We start from the raw sequence: 20,018 nt of genomic DNA, 5'->3' as shown, positions 1-20,018 counted from the left end.
CAGTCTCACTCTCTGCCAAGTAATTCATTTCAGAGGCAATTACCAATAGGACCGCCGCCCAGCCTGCTCGACTAACTCGAATGGATGAGCTGTCACAGCCGGGGGGAGGGAGGGAGGGACACTTCAAGCTGCTCCACATACAACAACACACCCATGGGGATGAGCAAAAACACTTTTCAAAGCTAAACACGCTGACACATCCGCACTGATATCTGGCAACACATTTAAATCCACAGACGTCCTGCGGTGATAATCATTAAGATCACAGCAATCTTTCATAATTATGATCTATGAGGGAAATCTGATTGTATCGTACACAGACTAACACACTTCCTCTGAAGTGTTTTTAACTACAACAAAAACAGTAACACTGGGATGAAGCTGTTTGCGGTCTGTGAAAAAGAGATGTAATCCTTGTGACAGTCTTTATAATCAGATCTATTGCAATTCCTTCACAGCCAGTCATCTTCAAATCGATTGATACTGTTGTTCCTTATTAATCACGAAAAATAATCAATGCATTGAAGCAGTTTGTGCCTTCTGATGTAGCATTAGAGAACAAGAGTACAGTTTCCTGCCATGTATTTATTTAGTAATTTAAAGTACTTTAGTAATAAGGCTTGTGAGCATTGCTGGCTTTGAGAAAAGGGCCGCGTAGGATGTGACTGCTGACTGCTTGCTGACTCAAATTTAACTGTAATGGAATTACATGCAATTACCCTGCCTCCCCACTGGCCCAGCCAAGAGGTAACAGAGTCCCTGAATAAAGGCAAACACACTGCAACGTTCATAGTTTCTCCTTCAAAGCGGCAAAGTGTTTTCAAAATACTTCAGTGAGGTCAGATGAAGCAAAAGCCAATGTTATGCCACATGCACACATCCTCTGCTAGTTTTATGGGGCAGAAATTGGGTCAAACCAATTTCAATTCTTAAAATTTCAAAAGTAGAATTGACTGAAAAAGCTAAGTATTGCTGATAAAGAAAATGAAATGGTATTGACCTCTACTCTGACAGAGAATGTGAAGTTATAAAGAACTGGCAGAGGAAAATATGAATACATTAGGGAAAGAAAAAAAAGCTATATATGAGCAGATTTCAGCTTTTCTCCATTGGCAAAAAAGGTGTGTAATGTACGGGTGCACTCACATCTGCAAACTGCACACACCTCTGTGATAGGAAGTGAAACTTGTTTATTATGATGTCCCAGTGATAAGAAATACACAAAGAGAGAGAAAAAAGAATAAATGGATGACACATTGTTTAGCAGCTGATGCCCTCCTTCAAAAACAACATCAAATGAATTAGTCACAACTTCTAGGGTTATTGTATACAAGAGAATAAATCAGATGCTACAGAACGCAATTATTGACCATTTGGTTATCGTTGGTATGTCAGTGCACACAAACAAGCTATGTTTGGGGTTGGGAGGATAGAGAGTGGGGGCTTTGTGGTTTTGCGATTGTCTGAAGACCCTGACCAGGCAAAATAATGTCGAAGTAAATGCTTCAGTATTGATCTGCTTCTAGTCCCCTCGGTCCACAGCATGTGGTATAATTGTCCGTATGCAGGCTACATGGTAGAGACAGCAATCCACACCTACTGCAGTCTAAAAAATCAGTCTTAAGGGAAACTGAGCCTCGGCTCTGAAATTCTGGGTAATTCATTCCATCTCACATCAAATGATATGTAGTATGAGGACTATGTTATGTTGCTAGCTCAGTTTCCTTAGAGGGGAACAGAGGTCAATATCCAAGAAGTAAGTAACTTAACTGTAGGTACAAAGCATTCTGTTGCTATTTAGGTAAAAGAAATGCTTGACTCCTAGCTTTAAGTCCATAGTAATCTGTAGTTTGCTTTGAGGTAGATGAGCGTCTCAAGGTTCTTTGGTAAGACGCGGCCTCTCTCTGGCTGCAGACAGCGCCCAGCAGTAGTGAAAATGCTCTCGACTACAGTGCCACAAGCAGGTATGGTAAATGCCCTCTTGGCTACCTGGGCAAGCAGAGGAAAGTCAATTGCTTTACGCCGCCAGTAATGCAAAGCCTCCTCGTCTGTGGGTTCCTCTCGTAGGTAGACGGCCAACTCCTGCTCTAGGCTCTTGGCCTGTGTTGTGGGTCTCTGCTTGATGAAAGAGAACAGCTTACAGGGCCGGGAAAACGAGGAGACCGGGGATGGAGCTGGGGCAGGAGGGGTCTGGGATTGAGGATGTAGGTCTGTGTTGGGCTCTATGGGGCTGGAGGCTGTGGAATATTTGGACAACTCCTCTATGAGAACTTGTCTATGCCAGTCAGGGTTGCTGCTCCAAGTGAGTTTGAACTGGGGGTCCAGGGTGGTGGCAGTGATGTAGAGAGGGTCCTCCAGGACCGGGGCCAGCCGACGCTCTACAGCCTGGCTGAGGCCTACCAGCAGAGAGGGGCAGTGGGGAGTTGACGTCTCAGAGAGATGCTTACGAAGGCCCAGAACACACGGCAGAGCCAGACTGATGGACACATGTTTGTCTGTCTGTATGTCTGCCTGTCTGTCCCCTTGCACCATGTCCCAGGCCTCAGTGAAGGGCTCCAAAGTGTCAGTGAGCTCCCTCAGCAGGGCTCTCTCTGAACCACCCAGCGCCAGCTCCCCCGGACCACTCACCTCCTCTAGGAACTCCATGGAGTCCAGCAGTCGCCGAAGCACCTGCATCAAAAATTAAACAAAAAAATAAACTATACCATTTAAAACTATGGAAACACATTCTTGATTTTGTCATTACAAAAAACTACCATTTCTCAGTATAATAATATAAATCTAGCTAAAGAGCTACATACTCAGGTTGTGAAATTGATTATATTAAGGACACATACAGAATATTGGTAACATAATGTAATATAATAACCTCCCTATTTAGCATTTAAAATCAGTATACACGCCACTAATACTTAACTTACAACTAGGGCTGGGCAATATAGCGATATTACATCGATATCGTGATATGAGACTGGATATCGTCTTAGATTTTGGATATCGTAATATCGTGATATGACACAAGTGTTATCTGTCCCTGGTTTTAATGGCTGGATTACAGTAAAGTGATGTAATTTTTTGAACTCACCAGACTGTTCTAGCTTTTCTATTATTTGCCTTTACCCACTTAGTTATTATATACACATTACTGTTGATTATTTATAAAAAATCTCATTGTGTAAATATTTTTTTGTAAGCACCAATTGTCAACCCTACAATATCGCCACAATATCGATATTGAGGTATTTGGTCAACAATATTGTGATATTAGATTTCTTCCATATCGCCCAGCTCTACTTATAACATACTAGTTGCATCAGATATTGGGACATTTTTAAGTGTTAATGTGTTTTAATGTATTTGTCACTATAACTCCTTGTGTGAAACCTCCATAACTGCTGTAACTGGTGATTGACAATATAATACAATATAACATAGTTTTAATCATTTAAAATATGTCATAAAATTGTTGACACGCATTAATAAACACTTAAAAAGTCCTTATAACTGTTTACGACCATATTATGGTGTGTTAAATAATAATACAGAAGTTATTAAGTGACTTATTATAAATGCTAGGTAGGGGGGAGTTAAGGGGAAGTACTGCTTGTTTACTATACATACCCTAAGCTGAGCAGCCCAGTCTCTTGCTGCAGGAAGGGTATTTCCTGGTGCCCCCATGCTCAACCCAGGACCATCAAACACCTGGCTAAGTTTCTCAGGTGGGACAGCAGAGGTAACGTAGTTGTAGAAACAGGCAGCCTTGGCCAGTGTGGAAGTAACCTGTGGACAGGAGCGTAACCCCTCTCTGACACACTGTTCAAGGGAGCGAGAGAAACAGTCCACTCGACAAACACCCAGACCATGCTCCCACTCTCCTTCCTCTCCTCCCTCACCATGGCCATTCCTGATCCCTTCCTCCACATTGTTACCATTGTCCACCTCTTCTCCATCGTCTTCATCTTGCCCGTTAGCGAGAGTAGGTGAAACCAGGAAACCAGGGAGACAGCATGGCTTTACTGTTGTTGTTGATAGGAAAGGGTCCGCAACCACACAAAATGCTCTCCCTGACACGCCATGAGAGTGACATACTTCATCAAAATCTGAAAGCACGCTATTCCCAGAGCTGCCTCCAGTCAGGGGAAGGCACGCCAGGAGAGCTGAACGCATCTGCCAATCAGATGTGAGAAAATGGCAGGTGACACCGAGGTACCTACAGAGTGAGAGAGAGAGAGAGAGAGAGAGAGAGAGAGAGAGAGAGAGAGAGAGATAGGTGGACTCATCAGTGTGGGAATCAAACCAAGAGGGAATCATGTTGTTTTGGTTGATGTTACCTACTTACCCTGAAGTGGCTCCAGTTAAGCCCCTCCAGAGATCCAGGCTGAGACTGAGGGCGTGTGCTGAGGCCAGGGCCTGACGGGTTGCTAGCTGGGCCTGGTAGGTGTAGGCTGGGAGGAGCTGGCTCTGGATGTAATGCTGGGGCTCAGGAGTGTAACGTGGCTCCAGGAGCTGAAGCAGCTCTCTGAAACCTTGATTTTCCACTATGGACACTGGCTGCAGGTCACGAACAATCATCTTAGCTATAGCCTCAGAAATCAGAACCTGTGGCGACATACACCAACATTACCTCATTACCCTCATTATAGCAAATTATTTCATTGTAAATAATAAATAAATTAAAATAATGAATAATAACTTGCGGGATTTCATAAATAGTAGCTTGGTTATTTGCATCTCAAGTGATGATGGATTATAACACACACCTGACGTGGGTCATGTCTGTCAAACTTGGTCACCCCTCCTCCAGAGCCTCCTCCTACTCCTCCCTCAAGAGTTCCCATTCCTCCAACAACTCCTCCTCCTCCTCCTCCCACTAGAGTACTGATGGGGAGAGTGTAGCGGGTGTTCCCTCCATTAGTGGTGAAACTGTGCAGGGAACCAGAGGAGTAACCCTCTCTCTTCATATCCTTCCTTTTCACAAAGTCATCATACATAGCCTGGTGTTTCCGCTGAATGGGAGAGAGACAGAGAGAGGAACAGTAATGTAATTAGTTGGCAGATAGATTAGTTACTGTTTAGATGTAAACATCTCTACAAACTGCCGTGTTTTGACATCTGTGGAAGAGGTTACAGTATGGTAGAGAAGCTGTCAGTTAAATAGTTGACAATGTGTGGTATACATAAAAAGATGCTGTAGAGGTAGAGCAGCTGTTTCAGCTGATGCTCACAGAAATAGAAGACTGAGAATAAGTACAGACGATAAAACATCTTATTTTGAAATCTTTACCTTGAGGTGCGTTACGAAGTTGGACGTGACACTTCGCTTCGCCTGGATCCTGGTACCACAAGCCTTGCAGTTGGACTCGATTTTGCCATTTTCACCTTCAAACACAATATTAAAGTAATCCAGAATAGACACCTTCGAAACTGACGCCATTAGAGCCCACAGTTCCTCTACTCCGAAGTAAAATCAACTTGCGATCAAGGACAATGTGAGTCTGAGGTATCAATCTCACCTCGCCTCTAATCATGAGCGCAGGCCAGCGTGTTTACTTCCCAATCCCCGATAACACATAAAATGTTGGCAGTTGCGCAGACAAAAGGACATTTAATTCCAAGCAGGAGTTGCGTCGCTTGCACGTCCGAAATCGGCCACAATCTGGATACACGGGCTGCCGCGGATGTCTTGAAACATCAATAATATAATCGTGAAGCTACATCCGTTGTTTCTGCGCTCCCATCCGTCGTTAGGACGCAAGTGAAGGGGAGGCAGTGCGCTGTGTTTCATGGAGGCATGTAGACAGTATTATAATTGGACCAGGAAGTACTTACAATAAACGGGAGTCTCGTTTCCCGTTTCGGCAGTTCCCGGTAATGTTCGGCTGTCCCCAGTCAAGAGAAGGCAGGTTTCCTCTGATACAGTCCTTATACTTGCAATGAGAATTTAAATTAAGACTGGATTACTGTTTAGAGAATAGAAAGAAAAAAAAAGACTTACATATTCAAACATTTAATTGAATTATTTATTTGTATTTCATCATTGATTATGTAGGGTAAAACAGAATACAAATATTACATAAAAGACAATTCATTCTTTATAAGGCCTCATTTATAAAGAGTTATGAGGTTGGAAATAATGGATCTCTTAATGGATAATAACTTTACAAATCAGTTAACCTAAGCAGTTAAATAGAACTTTTAGGTTTTCACAACCTGGGAACCTACAACTAGTTCTTATCAATGGCCTAACATTGATATATAAAGTATTAGTAAATTATTTATGAATGATTAAAAAATACATTACTACTTTTAAATCCTTTATAAAGGGTTCCTTATCAGAAAATGGTACCGGCCATTTATTGAAAAGAGTCAGACAGGTTATGTTTATATTTATAAATTAATCTTACAGCCTACAACACAGATTTTACTTTAAATCCTAAAAGACAGCATTCACAAACATTCTTCTCAAACAGGCCACACATACACTCACCTAAAGGGCTATTAGGAACACCCTACTAATACCGTGTTTGACCCCCTTTCGCCTTCAGAACTGCCTTAATTCTTTGTGGCATTGATTCAACAAGGTGCTGGAAGCATTCTGTAGAAATGTTGGCCCATATTGATAGGATAGCATCTTGAAGTTGATGGAGATTTGTGGGATGCACATCCAGGGAACGAAGCTCCCGTTCCACCACATCCCAAAGATGTTCTATTGGGTTGAGATCTGGTGACTGTGGGGGCCATTTTAGTACAGTGAACTCATTGTCATGTTCAAGAAACCAATTTAAAATGATTCGAGCTTTGTGACATGGTGCATTATCCTGCTGGAAGTAGCCATCAGAGACTGGGTACGTGGTGGTCATAAAAGGATGGACCTGGTCAGAACAATGCTCAGGTAGGCTGTGGCATTTAAACTTTGCCCAATTGGTACTAAGGGTCCTAAAGTGTGCCAAGAAAACATCCCCCACACCATTACACCACCACCACCCTGCCCAGTGGTAACAAGGCATGACGAATCCATGTTCTCATTCTGTTTACACCAAATTCTGACTCTACCATCTGAATGTCTCAACAGACATAGTACCCGGGTGGGGTCTTCTGCTGGTGTAGCCCATCCGCCTCAAGGTTGTTTGTGTTGTGGCTTCACAAATGCTTTGCTGCATACCTCGGTTGTAAGGAGTGGTTATTTGAGTCAAAGTTGATCTATCAGCTTGAATCACTCGGCCCATTCTCCTCTGACCTCTAGCATCAACAAGGCATTTTCGCCCACAGGACTGCTGCATCCTGGATGTTTTTCCTTTTTCAGACCATTCTTTGTAAACCCTAGAAATGGTTGTGCGTGAAAATCCCAGTAACTGAGCAGATTGTGAATTACTCAGACCAGCCCGTCTGCCACCAACAACCATGCCACGCTCAAAGTTGCTTAGATCACCTTTCGTTCCCATTCTGACATTCAGTTTGGAGTTCAGGAGATTGTCTAGACCTGGACGACACCTCTAAATGTATTGAAGCAGCTGCCATGTGATTGGTTGATTAGATAATTGCATTAACGTGAGATCTTACAGATGTTCCCTAATAATCCTTTAGGTGAGTGTATATCAGTGAGACAGTCAAAAATGCACAAGATCAAACATAATCTATTACTATTTAGTAATTGAGTCATTACAGAATCATCTGTAATCTCCATTTAGAAATCCACCGAGAGGGTCGCTGTTGAGTTCAATTGGCCTTGATGCATAATCTACTGACTCCAACCCGTCACTCTCTGTGGCCATACACTCTTCTCAGATCATCTCCAGCTTTGACTCAACAGTTATTTAGTCAGCCTCCTTGTCCAACTGGGCTGCTGAGGCTTCCTCCTGGAGAACGCGATTGTCTTTCATGCTGTGCTTCAGCTCCTGTCTGGTGTTCAGAACTGCAGTCTGAAGGGTTGCAATCTCAGCTGACAGCTCTATTACTGTAATATGACAGAAAAAAGGGAGAAGATGAAGAGAAACTAATTTACCAGTAGTACACCAAGTACTCTGTCAGATGTTTCATCAATACACCAATAACCAATAACATCACAATGTTCTTCCTATCTGCCTAATTAGGAGTGCCATGTCATTTTAAATGACTTAATCTTTGGCAGCAGCACAATAATATGTCAATTTCTCTACACTTTATCTAAGTTTATTTATCTATCCATTGATAGTTATAACCATATGGCTATAGATAGCAGCACTTATACATACACTATCTGTATAAGATTCCTACGTGCTGAATATATACAAGACCCCAATGTGGCCCTGAGAGCTGAATGCATTGCAACTGAAGAATATTAAAAAAAATAAGCAAATGAAGAAAGCATCTTAAACAGTCTGATAACACATACATATGTAGTATAACAAGATATGCTGCAAATACATACATAAAACTAGTAAATTGTTTGTAATTTGTCAGTTGATTTGAATCTGGAGGCTTGTAAGGACAGCAGTAAAAGGTACAACAGGTGTATAGCAAATATCTGCAATCTGGATAATGCAGTCAGTGTTAAAACTGAAATGTTAGCTAATTTTTTACAGGGATGTTTCTGTATTTGTTTGTTTTCAATTTGCAGATTGTGTATGACAATTTGCCCATGTTTTATTTTATATATATATATATATATATATATATATATATATATATATATATATATATATATATATAAATAAATAAATAAATAAAATGCTCCGTAAGTTATGTTACATTGATGAAGCGTGTTTTTTCTCAAGTTGTAATAAGTTGAGCTCTCAGGGCCGCCTTAAGAATCTCAGGAAAAACAAATTAATGTTTAACATGGGATACAAGGTGTACAACTGTTGTAACATGGTTGTTTTGGTACATTTTTACATATTCAATCAAAATGATAACCTAATCTTGGCTATATCCTAAAGTAATCACATATTAGCAGAACAAATGTGTGATTGCTTGAAACAAAGTATAGACACTTTTGGAAATGTAACATCATACCTTGCTTGAATGACAACTGTGCTTGTTTAAGAGATTGTGGCACCAGAATCCCAAACCACTTCAGTGGATCTTGCTGAGGATTCTGGTCACCTTTTCTTACTGGAGTTACTTCAGGAACTTTCTCACTACTTGCTTCTTCCCTTGCATCTTTCTCTGCGAAATCCTTTTTTGGTTTAATTCGTCTCCTGACACCTATGAAACCGCATAATTCAATAAATCAAAAATGTATTTGATTTTGGTGAATGTAAACAACCTCCCTTTTCTATCACCACATGGGCTATGGCAGACTCACCTTCTTCTTGAGGTCCAATATCCTCTATTAACCTGGCATCTTTTCCAGCCTCATTACTACACTTTTGTTTGACCCTTTCTGTGCAGAAATCCACCTCACCATTGTCCAGTGTTCTGTAACAAAGACATTCAAGTCATAAATATTGACAATTATTCAACTCCAGTGAACAACAGTTTACCTGGGAGCATTCATTTCTGTGAAACATGTCTATTTCCTCACCTAGCATGAACAGAGACCAGTGGCTCTATCTCACTTGCATACTGAAGTGCAGAGACGTGTTTGTTTCCCATGGAATATCGAGCCTTGGACATGGAAAACCATCCCTGTGGGGAACACAAAAAGGTAACTAAAGTGGGAGAATATATAAGATAAAATACAAGGCTTCAAATGTTAAAAAAGAAGAAGAAAAAAAAAAAGAAGAAAAAAAAGAAATTTAAAAAAATTGTACATGTACCTGCACTTACATCTGAGGACATACATTTGAAAAACAACGTAGGATGGGTTCATGTTGTGAAAAATAGAAATATTGATAAAGTATATTTGACATTAGGGCTGCAGCTAGTTATTTTCATCTTAATCTCACGTTTATTTTCTCAATTACTCAGTCAATAGTTTCGTCGGTAAACAGACAGCGATAGATGTCTGAGAGTGGCAAGTTTGATAAAATCAAATTACAAGTAGCTCTACATGGTTTTCTGTTCTAACGTTACCTGCTCTATGAGAGAGTTGAGAGTGGCTCGTTTCTCCTCCAGTAACGCCAACTGGTCCATGAAACGGAGCAGCTTTTCGTCCAGTAAAAGAGAAGAATCCTCCAGTTCCGACACACCCATGTCGACTCTTTGTACTAATGTTAACTCAAGTACTTTCTCAAACAGTCGTTACCGCCGTCGTTTCTACTAGAAATCTACACTGACCCGCACAGATGTATAAAAACACAAAAGACGTTTACTGCTTCCGTGTCGCATCATGTGACACATGGCGTCACGTGATTAAATCAAAATGATAACTTTTTTTTTTTATAATGTTGAAAGAATCTTTGTGTGTAACATTAGATAATTTTAAGTGATTTCTTAGTATTGTCATGGCAACCAACAATATCATTAACAAAGCTAACAAAAGCTTTAGCGTATATGTGTAAAAATAATAATAACCTACATGACAAACATGGTCATTGCATGCTTATTGCCATTACTATTTTTATTATCTTCGACTTGTAGGCCTAACGATATTACAAAAAATGCTTATGAAATAGCATGTAGCACTGTAGGCAATCAACAATATTACTAGCAAAGCTAGCTGTAGGTACTCCTAACGTTAATAACGTTACATGACAAGCAGTTCATGCATGCTTATTCTCATTAAAAAAAAATGTTCTTCGACTGTAACGATATTACAAAAAATATGCTCATGAAATAGCATTTAACATGCATTTATAAATGGTAGGTGTCTTAAAAACATTTAAACAATATTAAACAAAAGAGTAGTTCCCATACCGGGAGTCGAACCCGGGCCGCCTGGGTGAAAACCAGGAATCCTAACCGCTAGACCATATGGGACCAATAAATAATGGTGAGACATCTATTTTTATAAGTGGTTGTGCGTCATCGTATCTAACATTCTTGCGTGTCTGCTGGAATTCTAAAAGAACGACGTATTAGTGCTTAAAGTTGAGTACAATACTTGAGTATACTTAGATAAGCTAACGTCAGCGCTACAGTCAACCACTGGCAGCAACATAAAAAAAACACATTAAGCAGCAGCTATATTTTATACCTTGCTAACCTAACGTTAGCTAAATGCTGCAACTTAGCTTAACAGTAAACGTTAGCTAGCTTTGCTAAAGTTAGATAAAACTTCGTGCAACTTGACGTTAGCTAATTTAAGGTTAATATTACAGGTGAAAAGTCTGCCTGAAGTTGACATTAGCGATTCTTTAGCAGCAAAGTATAGCAAAACGACGGTTAACAATGCTGCTCTCCGCATTTAAAAAAGAACCGTTAGCTTGTTAATAAAGCAAATCAAACCTATTTGTTGTTGTAAATTAGAGGTCCCAGGGAATCTAAAGAGCCCTAGTTGAAAACACCCACGTAAAACACTGGTTGGTTCCTCCGGCCTGACGACAGACTGCTTTGTGCTTTCCACGGAGATAAAACGTTGAGTAATAGCCACTCCAGATAGCTTTATAAAGCCCACTGAACACGGAGGAAGCATAACTCCCAGTAGCTCGCCGTGATCGTATAGTGGTTAGTACTCTGCGTTGTGGCCGCAGCAACCCCGGTTCGAATCCGGGTCACGGCAGGGTTGAAGTCCCTGACACGGCTTGGGAGGACAATTTTTATTTAGTTCTAACAAAGGATACGAATACAATACTATATACTGCGACATTTTGCGTAAAAATTTCAAATGACAATGAAGAAATGTACACAACTTAATCAGTGTAGCACCCAGCTAAATGCTAACAATTGATATTTTCGATGTTTCTCATGTTGAGTGACTGCCTGTGTTATTTTGTTTCGCGGAGGGGTTGAGTCTGTTTTCAGGCTGTTTGGGCGATTTCAATATTCTTGTCCTTAATTGATATGATGTTGTCATATCAATAACATAAGCTACATATGAAATAATCACAGCATATCAAAACATATTGTGTCATGGCTTCAGAAATCTTGCTTTCACTTATTTCTGCTTAGCGCTAGGCCTATTCTCGTACAGCCACGTCAAAGTGAAAAAGCTTGTTTATTGTAAGCATTTATGTTGAAATGAAATAACTTAAAGTGCTGTAATTCACCCCTCACCAACTGTTGAAATATTACATGAAAAGAGGGGACGGTATTTTGGAGTAAGAGACACATTTACATTGGTGGTTGCCAACGACAAAGTTCATGTTCCGAGATGAAAAGCCAATCAACGGGCCAGCAGATCGCATGTGCTGCTAGCTCTATGCATACGGACGCATGATTGGTCTTCGTAATCACAAGTAACCGCCCCTTGCTGTAGTGAGTTGAGTTCCGGTTTTCAGTTTATCGGCACTGATAGGCTTATGGCATGCAGTTAGAGAGCTTTGGACTGTTGGATCTTTAAGATATTCATATTTTTTAATTTATCTAATACTTTTTATTTAATACAGAGGTTAAACTCTGTGTGGCGGGACACCCATTTTAGTAGCATCACCGGTAAGAACAAAAAAAACCTTATTGCTTTTGTCTGCTATAAGCTCCTTGAATAAAACTTTAACTCTGATAACAGTTTGTAAATTTGGGATAAATGACTATTATATAGACTCTGTCTGTGCAAGTGCAGTGCAGCGTAGTACAATGCATAGAGTGCTTTTGTATTAATTAAACTGACTTATGTGCATTATCTTTAATATCACATTGTTGAAATCAACCAATTTTAGAACTACTGTGGATGAAGAGTGTTGACCATCCTTTCTTGAAACAGATGATGGATTCAGCAACTGGAGTTCTTCATCCCTACTGGCCACGGGACCTTTTGATTCCCACCTATGTGGCCAATGACCGATCTATGTCAGAGATTCTGGCGTTCCTGTTTTCTGTGTCTGGGGTGTTTCTGCTTGTGACCTGGCTGATCACCGGCCAGAAAGGGACCACTGGCAGGCTGGGGACATGGAGGCGTCTGGCTGTGTGCTGGTTTGCCGTTTGTGGTTTCATCCATGGCGTCATTGAGGGATGGTTCTCACTGTACTATGATATTATTCCAGGAGACCAGAGCTTTCTGTCACAGCTGTGTGAGTACAAACAAGAAAAACATGTTTAGATAAGTGTATAAACTGTTATGGTGTAGTCTATAAGAGTCATTATGTTTTATATTTTTCTCTTACAGGGAAAGAGTACTCAAAAGGAGACAGTCGATATGTAATGTGAGTTCATCTTTGCACAGAACTATGTTGAACTTTTGCATAAAAAATAAAGATGTTACTAATTTTACCCTGCATATTTCTAGAGCGGATAACTTCACTGTCTGTATGGAGACTGTGACTGCATGGTTATGGGGACCTTTCAGCTTTTGGGCTGTGTTTGCCTTCTTAACTAACAAGCCCTACAGATTTGTTCTGCAGCTCATCATTTCATTAGGTACAGTAAAATGGTGTAATTACTACAAAAATCAACAGCAGGTTTTCAGAATCTAATACGTTGTTGTTTTGTCATATTTACATGATGGTTCTTATTACATAATCTGATTCCAGGCCAGTTGTATGGAGCAGTGCTTTACTTCTACACGGAGCACAGAGATGGTTATGCTCACAGTGAGTTGGGACACCCAATCTACTTCTGGTTCTACTTTGTGTTCATGAACGTGCTGTGGATCATCATACCGCTGGTGCTCATTGTGGATGCATGGAGACAGCTGTCAGCAGCCCAGACACACACTGACAACACAAAGTCACACAAGTCTAAGAGGAACTGACAACAGGAAGAATTGTTGTTAAAAAACACTACGTTAAACAGTGCCTGAATTGGGCCAAAAAAGGTGCCAGTACCCTAATTCAGAAGTTGCATGACATGATCATGGCATGTGTCTTTGGATATATTTATATTATATAATACAAATTAGAAGTAGGGGTACTCATGTGGACAAAAATCAGAAGTGCCGGTGCTCAGTACTGGTGAGTACTGGCCCATTTCAGGCACTGATGTTAAAAGATGAGGCAATAGAAATGATTAATTACATGTCTCATCAATGGTTTGTCATGTGGTACCTGTAAACTAAGAACTTCATTTTCAAGTGCAGCTTGTTCTTTGTGCATCTGGCTTTGTGGGGGGGCCTGGTGAGAATAGCCAAATAAATGATCTTTTCTCAAAACCATCTTCATTTTCTTTTTTACATATTACATAACTACATGAATAACCTGAACACTGACTTAGGTGATATAAAGGACCTCTTTAAAGATTTGTTTGTTTGTTGCTTACATGACAAAAACAAAGACAAAGACTGTCAAGATTCTCTTTCGTGCGTAGCCACCTTTATGTAATCCAATCAACTGGGCATGTGTGTAATAACTAACAACAGAGTGAAAGCATGTCATTTCCCCTTGCAGGATCAATAAAGTAGGCCTATCACTTAATCTTAATCCACTTCAGGCATAATAAAAAATATTTAAAAAAAAATCATACATACAATCACGTTTATTTCATACTATAATGTATAGAAAAAGACTATACTAGCATTGTAATGTGAAAATGTATTTTATATTTGTCTTTCGTGAAACTCAAAAAGAAAACTAATTCACAACTGTAGCTCTAAATGCTTGCAGTTTAATTTGATACCAGCTCCAGAAAAGGAGAGAACCAAAGTGATGTTAGTTATGTGTGGTCGTTCCATCCTTCGCGCACTACCATAAATCCACAGATGGACACTCACCGTTACACTACTCCACAGTATTTGTTCATTTGTGAATATATTTACTAGCCTACCTTTCACGCAGCCTTCTTATTTATCCTATTATGGTAGCGATGACACCCAACAGTTGCAGATCTGCAGTTGGGATTTTTGACGGTAACGCAAATCTTTAAATGCAATACAGACTTTTCAAATAAGAACAGCATTGTAACTTCAATAATAAATATGGTTTACTACAAATCTGCCGTAGCCTAAATGATAATGAAGTAGATGCACAACTAAGCAAACAATAGGTGTAATATTGTTTAACACAACATACATTTATAGAAATCGATCCAGACTTCGACCTATTCTCCCTACCCACTACTCCTACCCTCAGGGTTTTTAGTTTCTTTTAGTATTTTAGTAGTTAGCATTTATTTATTCTGTGGTATGATTAATACGGACTTTGTATTGTTGTATGTTGTGTTTGAATGTGACCACAAACGAAGTTCCCTCACGGGAAAAATAAAGTTCTTTTGATTTGATAAAACACTGATTTCATTGTATTTAGGGGGCAGAAATCGTAGACTGTGATACGTTATATACGTTATTCTTTTAAATGTCAATATATTCACTCTACAGCACGCCGAAATAGCTCAGTTGGGAGAGCGTTAGACTGAAGATCTAAAGGTCCCTGGTTCGATCCCGGGTTTCGGCATTTTGACTGAACACACTTGGTACCTGTGTACCGGTGTGGAAAGACCACCAACTGTGTGGGTTTGACTGACAAAACCTGACAGCTACTGGTCGATTAGAAGTACTACAACATTTATATTTTTAGAGCTTCTTTCATGACAGAAAAGTACACAAAATATTCTTTTTTGTATTAGTACAAAAAAATAATTGCTCCAAAATAAGTTTTTGACATGTGGTTTTTACTTTGAAGTTACATTCAGGCATCTCACACACAAGCAGCATAGAGTTGGGAGAAAAACATGCATTCACTGATTAATGGCTTTACTTTTGAGCTCAGGCAGTGGCTGTAGATGCACTTCCATTTAACGGTGACTCATGTCATGAGAAGAAACATACCATTCTACAGATAACATTCTATAATAAACTGATAATATTTAATCTTCAGCTGAACATTTTGCTGAGTCTAAGTCCCAACTGTGCATTTATCTCTTTCTCTTTACTTGCTATGTCCTTAAGTGCCTTCAAAGCAGCAGGTGATTCTGGCTGTAGCTCCAGCAGTTTCCTAAACGCCTGCCCAGCTTCCTCCAGCTCATTCAACATCTGGCAGGCTTGGCCCATCCGGTACCAGGCTTTAGCCCCACCCAGTTCCAGCTGAGTAGCTTTAGCCGCACTGGCCTTAGCCCGCTCTGGTTGTTTCAGTTTGAGCTGGCACAAGGACATGTTTGAGTAGAGCTCTGATTTAATGGTTTTAAACTCATTAGCTGAAGGAAGTTGTTTTGTTTTATCACCACTGTTTGTGTCTCTCAGCTCCTTTGCTTCTTGCTCTTGTCCTTTTTTCTCCAGCTCTCTAAAATGGATATGGAGAGTGATGAGAAGTTTGAGGGCCCGGCTGTAGCTGTCTGCTGCTCCCCACACATCCCCACTCCTGAATCGTACTCCTCCCCTCTCTTTGTGTGACTTCACCCACTGCCACTTGTCACCAGGAGACATCTCCCAGGATTCCTTGCCTGGTGTGAAAGATTTGAGTTCAATTGTGGCAGATAAAGGCAGGTTTTCCTCATCGGGATGGGGAACTGAGACATCTGGTGCAGTTCCCACAGGAGAAATCAGTATCTTAGAAGCAAAACAGGATGATTAGACTGGCTGTATACATTCACGTGCTGGAAAATATTTTTTATAAAGCCTGGAATCCATATTCATATTTATGGTTTTAATGTCAGGGAGCACTAGCAAATTGGGACCCAATTGAGATTTGACCTCATCAAAATATTAGTAATAATAGTTCCAATGTTTTCATTTTCAGGCATTGAGGTGACCTGATAGCATCATCTGGCATGACCATGTCATAAAAAGGCCTACTTGAAGTTCACCCAACTTAGATCATTTACCCCAAGCACTATTCAGGGGGAAAACCCTCATTCACCAGTGCATCTAAGCTGTCGATATACTGTCAGGATATTGCAAATATCATATACTCTTCACATATGTAAAGCGAAAACCATAATGATTATAGTGATGGATTTTGTCAGTTTTTACTGTAACCAAAAGTTGACATACAATGAATTGAATTATTACTCAAAGCATCTCTTCACTCATACCTCACATTTCTCTCTCGCTCTCATCCCCTCCACACATGCTTCTGTGATATCGCACTGACCCTCGCCTAGCCTCAGTGTTGTCCAGTCCCCCAGTGGGACCTGCAGCACAGAGTCCTGACACCTTGGGAAGGCTGTGGCCTCTGTAACCTCAGTCACTGATTGGTCAGGTTGGACTGGCAGCTTTTCATTTCTCTTTTCAGATACTAAACTCTCTGCTTTATCCATGTTAGCTTTGAGCCGCACTCGGACTCGACACAGGGAACCCAACCTTGGACAGTAACTGGATGAACATGCTATAAGAGACAAAGAGACATTATGTGAGCTGGATTTCTAGATACTTAATACATTTCAATTGTACAAATATGGACTGAACATTTATAATAAGGAAGAAAGTAATAGAAAAGCATCGTACATGCATCATCTCCAGAATTATAAACAGTCTGTCGACTCCCTTTGCGTGTCAGCTTTTGCTGGACTTTCCAGAGACCTCTTGGACACACCGACACCCAGGAGGTGACATCAACGCCATCATGATCACCGTTGCCATGCAGTGTTTCAAAAGGGTGAACAGCATCCATCCCTGCAAACATAAAAATATTAAGACATAAATAAAAGATTATCATATTTTCTGTTCAGACATCTATTTGAATGCATTATCCTGAGAGAATGTACAACTATTTAACTTATAGTTGCTACATTTCACATACACAAGGCAAGATTCTCTTATTCCTTCCCAAACTTTAGTTTTTTTTTGGGTTGAATTCAATTTGTACATGGATACATTAACTCGTATGACAAATGAAAAAAAGCGAACGTTTATTAAAAAAAATAAAAATTCTGTAGGCCATGATTAAGGTATATTGACGTTAATTTATTATGTCTGGATACCCTATTTGTTATATTTAATTTATTTGCTTCTTCATATTTCATTTGATTGGTATCTACTTTTTTTACACACTGGAATTTTTAATTGTATAAGAATGCCCGTGACCTGCGGAACGTCTGTCTGTTCACAATGTTCGATAAAAAAACAAGAAAAGTATAATCCAGGCTAGTCTGTTAGCACTCAGAGTTGAGTTACAACCATGTAGTTAGCTATTGTTACATTACCAAGCTAATGTTAGTTATTATTTCATATTAATTATTCAATAGAGAAAGTTAAGTAACTTACAGTAAAACAATGGGTTGTGGGGGTCTGTAGTTTCAGCGTGAACCGTAGCTACAACGTACACTATTTCACCAAGTAACGTTACATTAACGTAATAAACGCAATAAAGAAGCAGCTTTAGATAGCATCAGATAACGTTAGCTAGCGTTATGGTGGTGGCAATCCAAAGCCACTGAATTTCATTATTCTACATAACCTGAGCTGTAGTAACGTAGCTAGCTAGTGAAGTACTCTACGTAATTAAAGGCATATCTTACCTCATACACAAGTCTGACATGAAGTATTAGCTATCCCCTCAATCAGAAACAAATACACATATAAACAAACGCTTTCGTCTTTTTTGCCTTCTCCTTCCTCTACTTCTTCGTCTGTGTAATGACGGTTGCGAGGCCAGCTCGTAGCATTACCGCCACCCACTGAACCGGAGTGTAAACCTCGTGTATTTTCCTATCAACGTTTTATGCATACGTTAAAATAGCATTACCATCGTGTGTCATCTAATTTCTCTCACATAAATAGTAAATCTCTACACATTTCCTTTCACCCATCTTATGTATCGTCTGTCCTTAAGCTAACTTACTGCTCAGGAGACAAAAATGATTTTGAAATGGTAGCAAAAAAAAGAGAAAGTTGCCTATACATACAGTAAAAACATCCTGAAACACAGACTGTTATTGGTCTTAACTCTTAGTGAAGTTGATTTCTGCCGCAAATAACGTTTGTTTGTTTTGGGCACACATGCATTTTGTTACCTGATTTCTGCCTACAGTAATAACATATATAAACACAGGGCTGGACTGGGACAAAAAAATTGGCCCTGGCATTTTTGGCCCATTTTCACACCCACCGTGATTCATCAGACACATTCCCTGCAGGCAAATATGCGTGCATTCTATGATATGAGTTGCCTAGTGTTCTGTGTTGATGTGATCGTTTTGGATCCTTCAAGAGGGGTCTCAAGACTTATCTGTTGATCTAACACTTAAATAATTCATTCATTCTTAGAGTTATGATTTGTATATTTATGGTATTTTTATTATTTTGTATTATTGATATTGTATTGCTGTTATTGTTATTATTACTATTTTGCTTAATATTGGCTTAGCAACTTTAAAAACTGTTTACTGTTAATTTTAACTATTGTAAGATTAATATTTTGTCGCTTTGGACAAAAGTGTCTGCTAAATACAATAACCATAACCATAACCCTTCCCAAAAGCTACAATAAAGCTGAGAGTAGTAGCTATATGCCCTGGAAAAGAGCTAATTAAGCAATTCAAGGAACACCGATGCTTGTATCAACACTGATTTTATAGATCACACACACACACACACACACACACACACACACACACACACACACACACACACACACACACACACACACAGTCTCCCTCCATTCCTGAGAGTCCCTGTTAATTTGCCTACCTCTCCTCCTCCTCGGCTTCAGGTAATGCTGATGTTGAAGCAGCTACAGCCCCAAACATGTCAGAAATGTTGGCACATTTTGAGGCACAATTTCCCATTCATTTCTCCCATTGACGTCTGGAAAAATCCGTATATAAAGAGTTTTAGACCATGCCTTAGGCTAACCAGCGTATCATTTCGAGTAAAAAAACGAACAGAAAATCCCAATAAAGTCAAAGGTACAAGACTGTGTACATATCGTGGTGTCAGAGCAAAGGAACTACTCCTCCCATAAACCACCGCGCACCACTGAACAAAGGAAGCTAACGTTAGTTTAGCCAAAGCCCGTCTACGGAAAGCCGTTCCACTCCCTATTCAGCCCCATTGTACCGAATTTGGTTGCAGTTCCACCAGAGTTCCACTGGGGGTGATCACGGTCCAGTGCTAAATGAATGGGACTCTATGGAGCTAGACGGCTAAATTTGTCTCTAAATCTAAATCTAACACCCAGCAGTGTGTATTTTCT

At 40.0% G+C, this 20,018-nt stretch overlaps 4 protein-coding genes and 3 non-coding genes across 8 annotated transcripts; 3 read left to right on the top strand and 4 right to left on the bottom strand.

Moving 5' to 3' along the window:
• Positions 1-1,173: 1,173 nt before the first annotated feature.
• LOC144520936 (zinc finger BED domain-containing protein 4) lies at positions 1,174-5,929 on the bottom strand. The gene is made up of 6 exons (XM_078255063.1): positions 5,830-5,929; positions 5,285-5,379; positions 4,761-5,006; positions 4,340-4,599; positions 3,622-4,210; positions 1,174-2,670 (listed from the first exon to the last, which is right to left on the bottom strand). Exons 3-6 carry the CDS (start codon positions 4,989-4,991, stop codon positions 1,828-1,830), a joined length of 1,923 nt encoding a protein of 640 aa, XP_078111189.1. The 5' UTR covers positions 4,992-5,006; positions 5,285-5,379; positions 5,830-5,929; the 3' UTR covers positions 1,174-1,827.
• A 73-nt stretch (positions 5,930-6,002) lies between these two features.
• On the bottom strand, positions 6,003-11,444 carry vma22 (vacuolar ATPase assembly factor VMA22). The gene is made up of 5 exons (XM_078255064.1): positions 9,994-11,444; positions 9,503-9,606; positions 9,284-9,396; positions 8,992-9,183; positions 6,003-7,954 (listed from the first exon to the last, which is right to left on the bottom strand). Exons 1-5 carry the CDS (start codon positions 10,111-10,113, stop codon positions 7,815-7,817), a joined length of 669 nt encoding a protein of 222 aa, XP_078111190.1. The 5' UTR covers positions 10,114-11,444; the 3' UTR covers positions 6,003-7,814.
• trnae-uuc (transfer RNA glutamic acid (anticodon UUC)) lies at positions 10,768-10,839 on the bottom strand. The gene has a single exon. It is a non-coding gene; the product is annotated as a tRNA-Glu (tRNA).
• A 65-nt stretch (positions 11,445-11,509) lies between the features above and the next one.
• On the top strand, positions 11,510-11,581 carry trnah-gug (transfer RNA histidin (anticodon GUG)). Its single transcript has one exon. It is a non-coding gene; the product is annotated as a tRNA-His (tRNA).
• A 702-nt stretch (positions 11,582-12,283) lies between these two features.
• ebp (EBP cholestenol delta-isomerase) lies at positions 12,284-14,104 on the top strand. Its single transcript, XM_078255062.1, has 5 exons — positions 12,284-12,453; positions 12,722-13,028; positions 13,124-13,160; positions 13,244-13,374; positions 13,488-14,104. The coding sequence occupies exons 2-5, from the start codon at positions 12,722-12,724 to the stop codon at positions 13,706-13,708; spliced, it is 696 nt and encodes a 231-aa protein (XP_078111188.1). The 5' UTR covers positions 12,284-12,453; the 3' UTR covers positions 13,709-14,104.
• A 1,164-nt stretch (positions 14,105-15,268) lies between these two features.
• Positions 15,269-15,341, top strand: trnaf-gaa (transfer RNA phenylalanine (anticodon GAA)). The gene has a single exon. It is a non-coding gene; the product is annotated as a tRNA-Phe (tRNA).
• A 196-nt stretch (positions 15,342-15,537) lies between these two features.
• fkbpl (FKBP prolyl isomerase like) lies at positions 15,538-19,767 on the bottom strand. 2 transcript variants are annotated; one of them, XM_078255061.1, is made up of 4 exons: positions 19,514-19,767; positions 17,330-17,497; positions 16,918-17,210; positions 15,538-16,432 (listed from the first exon to the last, which is right to left on the bottom strand). In XM_078255061.1, exons 2-4 carry the CDS (start codon positions 17,493-17,495, stop codon positions 15,761-15,763), a joined length of 1,131 nt encoding a protein of 376 aa, XP_078111187.1. In that variant the 5' UTR covers positions 17,496-17,497; positions 19,514-19,767; the 3' UTR covers positions 15,538-15,760. The 2 variants fall into 2 exon arrangements, with proteins under 2 accessions (XP_078111187.1, XP_078111186.1); XM_078255060.1 differs by lacking the exon at positions 19,514-19,767 and adding an exon at positions 18,343-18,472.
• Between the last annotated feature and the right edge of the window lie 251 nt (positions 19,768-20,018).

This window comes from Sander vitreus, chromosome 7 (genome assembly GCF_031162955.1).
Source record: "Sander vitreus isolate 19-12246 chromosome 7, sanVit1, whole genome shotgun sequence".
Classification (NCBI taxonomy): domain Eukaryota; kingdom Metazoa; phylum Chordata; class Actinopteri; order Perciformes; family Percidae; genus Sander; species Sander vitreus.
This window is presented reverse-complemented; position numbering and strand designations above follow the sequence as displayed.

What these genes read in the sequence shown, in the direction of transcription:
- LOC144520936 (XM_078255063.1), bottom strand. Translation starts at nt 4,991, where the DNA reads ATGTATGATGACTTTGTGAAAAGGAAGGATATGAAGAGAGAGGGTTAC. An exon ending in ACAGACATGACCCACGTCAG is followed by an intron (nt 4,600 to 4,760) that starts GTGTGTGTTATA and finishes ATGTCGCCACAG; the next exon opens with GTTCTGATTTCTGAGGCTAT. An exon ending in ACTGGGCTGCTCAGCTTAGG is followed by an intron (nt 2,671 to 3,621) that starts GTATGTATAGTA and finishes TTTTTGATGCAG; the next exon opens with GTGCTTCGGCGACTGCTGGA.
- vma22 (XM_078255064.1), bottom strand. Translation starts at nt 10,113, where the DNA reads ATGGGTGTGTCGGAACTGGAGGATTCTTCTCTTTTACTGGACGAAAAG. An exon ending in TATTGGACCTCAAGAAGAAG is followed by an intron (nt 9,184 to 9,283) that starts GTGAGTCTGCCA and finishes GCGGTTTCATAG; the next exon opens with GTGTCAGGAGACGAATTAAA. An exon ending in ACAGTTGTCATTCAAGCAAG is followed by an intron (nt 7,955 to 8,991) that starts GTATGATGTTAC and finishes GTCATATTACAG; the next exon opens with TAATAGAGCTGTCAGCTGAG.
- ebp (XM_078255062.1), top strand. Translation starts at nt 12,722, where the DNA reads ATGATGGATTCAGCAACTGGAGTTCTTCATCCCTACTGGCCACGGGAC. An exon ending in GAGCTTTCTGTCACAGCTGT is followed by an intron (nt 13,029 to 13,123) that starts GTGAGTACAAAC and finishes TTTCTCTTACAG; the next exon opens with GGAAAGAGTACTCAAAAGGA. An exon ending in GGAGACAGTCGATATGTAAT is followed by an intron (nt 13,161 to 13,243) that starts GTGAGTTCATCT and finishes GCATATTTCTAG; the next exon opens with AGCGGATAACTTCACTGTCT.
- fkbpl (XM_078255061.1), bottom strand. Translation starts at nt 17,495, where the DNA reads ATGGATGCTGTTCACCCTTTTGAAACACTGCATGGCAACGGTGATCAT. An exon ending in TAATTCTGGAGATGATGCAT is followed by an intron (nt 17,211 to 17,329) that starts GTACGATGCTTT and finishes TGTCTCTTATAG; the next exon opens with CATGTTCATCCAGTTACTGT. An exon ending in GAGCGAGAGAGAAATGTGAG is followed by an intron (nt 16,433 to 16,917) that starts GTATGAGTGAAG and finishes TTTGCTTCTAAG; the next exon opens with ATACTGATTTCTCCTGTGGG.